The following is a 6367-nucleotide window of genomic DNA, read 5'->3' on the forward strand; positions in this document are numbered from 1 at the left end:
TAAACATCACCAAAATGTCGATCCAAAATGGTTTCTTCCCAGTAATATAGTGTCCAGGTGCGACCGGAAGTTTAATCAATCCTCCAGTTGAAATAATTTGGGTAACTTGGTCCATATTGCATGGCGAACTTGTTTTAGCCTGTCTCTGATCCTGCGGCGACAAATCTGACAAGTTAGGAGTTCTTCTGTTGTAGTACGCCCACGAAGAGTCGCGAGGATATCTGGAGCACTCTGGCATTCTTCGCGTATTTTATCCATAACTTCCATTCGTTCGGATCCCCTACATCTATCCACCACCCAATGTATCTGACTGTCAATATCACTAGCACCGGTCGCGAGCATGGAATCAGCGACTTGCAGAAGACCTTCTCTGCCTAGAAGGAGGCGCCGCAGATCTCCTGCTGTGAGGAGACCCCAATTCGCGGTGCGGCGCCATGGCTTGCATCTAGAGGGGTTATCAGGCTGGCAACGAATGGAGAGCCGCGAAAGCTGATAGAAGGCGGCAGGCAATATTGTGGGAACTCGACATTCGTATGCCAATTGAATAGCGGAGGCGGGATCTGGAAGTGGATCCTCGGGGAACAAATAGCGCATAGAATCACCGTCGGGGTCGGCTAATCCAGCGATTTCACCTTCTAGTTGATCCCACCGAGCTAGCGAGGTTGGCCAATCTGCTTCCAACTGTAGAACAACGTCATGGCGAAGCTCGTTCATCTCATATTTGTTAGAGAGATTCAAGAGGTGGTAAATTATGCGAGGTGCGCATCGGGTCAGGCGTGGGTATAACGGGGGGGACCTAGCGGGAAAAGCCTGATGAGCAATGAACACGCAGCAGAGAGGTATACTCTCACCGCGGAAGGTATATAGTTTTCAATAAGGATTCAATCTCCTCAGCGTTGTCGGGCAAGTATACTAGTGGAACGTCATCATATGTCTCGGCTTCCCGAACGGGCGGCATCGTCAACATGTCCGCAAAGACGCTGGAATAATGTGATAGGATTGATTGATGGACTCGGAAGACAGTTTTTTCGCCGAAATTATTTGAGGCCATAAGCGCGATGTTGCCATCAAAGAAGTACAAGGAGGCGTGTCTTTGTGCCATGCGATCGGGTGGGTTAAACACGTTTAAGAAAATAAAATCTCTGTGAGGAGTCACGTGATCGTCGTCGCATTTTGCAGTTTGTGACTATTCGAGCGTCTGAGTTCACTCTTGTGCCGCACCGAAAGCAGTAGCTTCTCGCATTCGTCGCATCTTTTTTGACCTTCAAAAGCTTAACTTTATACCATCTACCTATCTATCCTTGCCCTAGACCAAGAACTCCGATCTGATCCACCAGTCGTTCCCAATCTAGGCAACCAACAACAACATTCGACATGCCTTCACTGAAGACTACCACCATCTCTCGCATCCCTCGGTACCCGTTGCGTCCTACGTGTGGACGCCAGACTATTACCGGGCGAAGCAACGATACCTAGAGGAAAGAGGCGACCCCTCTTAGAACTAATAGTGAGTCTGCACTTTCATCGTTAGCCTCTGCCCCGGGAGACGTGCCACCTCGTGTTGGGTCTCCTGCGACCTCCGCCGGAAAGCTCGCGCGCTCGTACAGCGACGTGCTGATGGCGCATATCCCCCCGATGCCTGGAGCATTCGGGGAGACACCTGCCCATCCAAGGGACGAGATTGCAGAGAGCAACCCCTCCGGGGGTGCGATGGCTGAACGCATGGGGTCGGAAGAACTAGTAGCGCCTGTTAGTAGGGACGTTACTAATAGTAAGAATAGAGCTACTTTTGAGATCCCTGGGGACTGTGGAAGTTCACAAGGGGATACGTCTGAAGGATGCTGGTAACGACTAGCACGGTCCTTGGACCACGGTCTCTAGGAGACGCCATGGAAGCGCAGACGGGGTGAGATACAAAGGGGTGTCTCACCCAAGTCTAACCCCGGAACAGGAACACCTGGTTAGAAGGGCCGAAATTCTGCTAACTGATCAGATTTTCGCAAGCGCATCCTGTTCAGAGCTTGCTACGTCAATCGCGGTCTGCTTGACATTAATCTTGGCAGTCCAGCTTTGCCGGATTTAATCTCTGTCAAAGTTCCAGTGAGCTTCTCGCATATGGACTGCCGGAGATGCGGTAACTTCTCGACCACTTCGCTGTGCATATGTTAGTCAAATAAGATGCGGAAACCAGGAGGGAAAAAATAAACCAGACAAAGGGAAAGTTGTCCAGCGCAGAGGAGTTGTTCGAGTCCCCGAGGAATTCCATGAGTGCATGGACGACGCTTGCAGCCACCTCAGAAAACTTGACCGCTAATACGTGGATCGACTGGATGAGAAGTTGCCTGTACTCCAGAGCCTATCCCAAAATCAGTCCTGGACCACAGTAACGCGGAGGACTGCGAGACCAACCACGATGCGGCTATTGAAAACTAAGATGAGCCAACATGTGCATGCGACCTTATCGTGAACGTACCTTTCACAGCAGCCGGGTTCTGCGTGAGTGTGGTGAGTGTCGTAGCAGCGTCATGCTTTGATGCGTGCGACGATGAGTTCAACAACTCAAACGCGCATCTGATGTATCACGGCTGCAAGACGACAGAAGGGAGGAGGAGCAAGATAACTCAGAGTGAAGAGGGCTCACTCGATGGGTCGTATCATTCTTACAATACAGCCTGGTAACTTCTGTGATGCTCATATGCAAGAGCTCGTCTAGACTTGTCAGCTGATCGTACACCCACTCGACAGCCTTCAGTATCGCACAGTGAGCGAGAAACACGAATGCGTTACGCTTGCACGTCGCGTCAGACTCTGCAGCGATGAAAGTTTGCATAAGCTCGGGAGCATCTGGGATGAGGTGTTCGTATTCGTGGTAGATAATGTACACGGCGAATACGGCGTTCTTGGGAACGGATGAGCGACGGTGCTCAAGACAGCTGCCGCAGCAGGGAGTTCAGCACCTTTAGATATCTTCTAAAAGGAAACGTAGGGTAGCGCCGCGGATATACTCGTTGGGTGTTGCTGTAGAAATATGAAGAAAACAGTAAGTCAGGAATGCGGGGATTAGTCAGGTCATTTATCATAAGATAGCTATGGCGTTTCTATGTAGGCAACTTGAAGAGCATCTGCCACGCGCTAGGAGATAAGATAAACACACGTACACAACGAGAATCGAAATCTTCTGCATCGACTCTTGCTTGTTGCTTTCGCGAAATTGCGTGTCAAACCTTACTCCGGGTGTCCTGACCTCGGACGGCTTGCCAAAGAAAGGCCGACCTCGACCTGGCAAGCCCAGCAGTACTAGCAGCCGCGTTGTCACCGGTAATGGTACGGAGCGTGCGGCAGACCCGCTGCAGCAACGCAAACGTGTTCAAATTTGCACCGCGCCCGCCTGGGGAGTCAGGGCATCGTGGGCGAGTGGGCATATTTTGCGAATGGCACGTACGCACGCCGAGCCATGAAACAAAAAGGTCAGTCAGGCATCTTGTCTTCGTTGATTTGTCACGTCAATAAACTTTCTAGATGACTTCAGCTGGTCAGTGGACGCTCTATGGTGATATCTTACCTATCATCATCCCAAATTCGCAGGCGGTGACTCGCGGCAGTACACATTGCACCTGCTCAGTCTCGCTAGTGGCTTCTCCTCTCCGAGACGTCGACCGAATAATTGTTTGCATCGCCAAACATCCCTTTGCCTCTGTCGACTCCGGAGCAGCTTGTGCGGTTTGCACAGATTGTGGACACAGCGCTCGTCAAGTCTTAGTATCTTGTGACTCAACCGGCCATCCTCGGTGCACTTTGTCAATTGGCCAATTGGTGTGAGGTATCAGAGGAGCTTCGGGCACGAGAGGTGCGTCAAACCGTACACAACTCAAACGTAGCATTTACCAATTGTCTCAGACATTCGCAGAGCTGATACATCTCTACAATGGAAAACAGATGCATGCTAAGGCTCATAATCTTCTGCACCAGTGAGCATTGATGTCTTTTACTTGATTACGCTTGCAAACCAATGACCTTGCCCAGGGTCAAACGAGAAGGAAGCGGACATGAGAGACAATGCTCGATCTATCATATCCTACCTGCCTTACCTGCCAAAACTTGGTCCCAAGTACGTCGACGCCGAGTATTTGAGTCTTCCCGCTGGATCTTGGAAACGACTGTGATACGGCTTTCGAGGTGACACTTGTCTGTATAATTTGTCTAGTTCCTTGCTGACGATCGTTTGTCTTACCCAAGATATCTACATCTGACGACATTAAACTCAAGTAACAGATTACCTCGAGAAGATTGACCCCACCATGTCTACTTGTTATATCGAGTATCTAATCGATGAGAAAGGCGGAGAGAGTCCCGTATTCCATGATTGGCTGGCAGAGCTCTATCTGAACATGATGCTGAGTGCTCGCAAATGAGGAGACAAGGGTTAATCGTGATTTTTGCCGGTCGATAGCTGTTCTCACCAAATTTCCGTTAGCCAATGGGTCGGACGTTTACTCGAAGCTCCTTCGTTTCATTGATCGCTTGCATGGTTTACTGTTGAAGAGCCAGTTCCAGACTGATACTCGCATGAATATTGAGCTTATACCCTGCAGATCTTTACCAAGCGCGAGCTGTGTTGTCGGGCTGTGTGGTAAGGCATGACCATGCTCTTTAGCTCCATGTTTACAAGTTAGGCCGAAGAGTATGTCTATTCTCTGCTATATTCTCGATCCCGATCCCTCGGTGACGCTGTCATAGGTACTGCAGGCGGATATATAATTCAAAATAAGTCACACTCTTCTCGAGCTCTACCTCCGCCCCACCGGTGAAACAGCACCGAACTCGTTGCGCCCCGCCCTAGACTTGATCAGTCGACACTGTCCTCGCTTAGACTCCCTTGAAACTCTTCAACTTCTCCCTCCCCTTGTCACCGCTCTCGACGTACGCCCATTCCTTCAAGAAGCTTTAATATGAGCACTGATTTTCGACAGCCACCTCATCCACGATATTCACAAAGCGCGGAATGAACAAATCAGTCTTCTTTCCGCATGGATGTTGTCTGATGACTTGTGCAAAGCTGCTCCTAATGCCATAAGTGTTTGGGTAGTAGTGTTGTCGCAGTTCATGCTCCTAGGTAAATCTGTTGTTCACCTCTAGTGTCATTTTCTGATGTCCCCATTTTTCAGGGGAGAGGTGACTCGTTATCAGTGCCATGACGCTTTTTCTCGGAGGCTCGTTGATCCTGCGAAGAGATTACGATTATGATTTGTTGCTCTACGCAGCATTTTGGTTCGTCAGCTTTTATCGTCGCTGAGGGCTTGGTAGTGGTCAGGCCCCACTCGTAGTCAACTGCTGTGTACATCTAAATGTATGTATGTCTTGTCACCGGTAGGGGTACCAGTGATGCCCAATCCTATGTTGCTCAGTTTCAAACGTGCAATCCAGAAATTCGCTGTATGATCTTCATGCCTCATTTTTTTTGCCGTGGATGACTGGTCTGCGTACTAACATATGTGTATGATAAAATTTGGTCACAACAAACGTCTTGAGATAACGTGCGACTCACGACATTCAGATCATTTTGGGCAACATAATACATACATTTTGTTGTGCGATACCAGTTATCGTAGAGCATATGATAAGATTCGCTTCTAGTTCCAACGCAGCTGTTGCACATTAATGACTACGCAGATCCGACCATCAATCACTGCAAGACCCGCTAGGTAAGATAAGTGATATCCCGATAAAATATATTTGTGAGATGTCCATCAGGTCAATTGCCTGCAATAATTTTAAATAATGATATTGGCCACCGGGAATGTAAGAGCGTCTTGGTGTTAAAAACCAATCAGTAGAGCACCATAACGCCCCCAATCAATGCAGCTCCCGCTAATGACTGTGACCTGGTTCCTGATACTGGCCCATCCCGGGCGCGCAACGCCATCGGTGGAAGGCCCGAATGTCTGCGCAAAATGAGAGAGGACCTGGGATGTCAATAATGGTCACTGTTGGTGCTGAAGCAGGACTTGGGTTGCTCCCTAGATCTATAAAGTGAGGTTCCCAGATAGTGTTTGGAATGACATATGAAGTTGTGTGAACATGAGGAATTTGTTACAGTGCCGCGTCAATTTCACCTGGCCCGTTCTGCATGGCTTTTCATCAGTGAATTCATGAGTTCACGATATTGTAACCATGATTCCTGCTTCCGCCAAATATAGTTATCAATACACTGATAAATTTGACTTGTGGATATATATACATGTATGAACGCTCATTCAGACTACAATGGGGGGTCAGTAACGACATTGCGACATTGCGACCAGCAAAGTATTGTAGCATCCTTGTGTCCAAGTTTTTAAACATGCTTATAGTTGTAATATAATTTTTC

General features: G+C 48.8%; 3 protein-coding genes across 3 annotated transcripts; 1 reads left to right on the forward strand and 2 right to left on the reverse strand.

The window, feature by feature from the left end:
* Window positions 1-75: 75 nt before the first annotated feature.
* On the reverse strand, window positions 76-1102 carry F5147DRAFT_592192 (uncharacterized protein; the record flags this gene model as incomplete). The annotated part of the gene is made up of 2 exons (XM_041432208.1): window positions 76-796; window positions 852-1102. The coding sequence occupies 2 exons, from the start codon at window positions 1100-1102 to the stop codon at window positions 76-78; spliced, it is 972 nt and encodes a 323-aa protein (XP_041284015.1).
* A 1065-nt stretch (window positions 1103-2167) lies between these two features.
* Window positions 2168-2356, reverse strand: F5147DRAFT_524177 (uncharacterized protein; the record flags this gene model as incomplete). Its single annotated transcript, XM_041429962.1, has 1 exon — window positions 2168-2356. A coding segment is annotated over one exon (189 nt), but the record flags the coding sequence as incomplete, so codon positions are not given.
* A 1909-nt stretch (window positions 2357-4265) lies between these two features.
* Window positions 4266-4947, forward strand: F5147DRAFT_818684 (uncharacterized protein; the record flags this gene model as incomplete). Its single annotated transcript, XM_041443619.1, has 3 exons — window positions 4266-4398; window positions 4451-4625; window positions 4770-4947. Coding segments are annotated over 3 exons (486 nt in total), but the record flags the coding sequence as incomplete, so codon positions are not given.
* Between the last annotated feature and the right edge of the window lie 1420 nt (window positions 4948-6367).

Source organism: Suillus discolor (genome assembly GCF_016758755.1).
Source record: "Suillus discolor strain FC423 chromosome Unknown F5147scaffold_719, whole genome shotgun sequence".
Classification (NCBI taxonomy): Eukaryota; Fungi; Basidiomycota; class Agaricomycetes; order Boletales; family Suillaceae; genus Suillus; species Suillus discolor.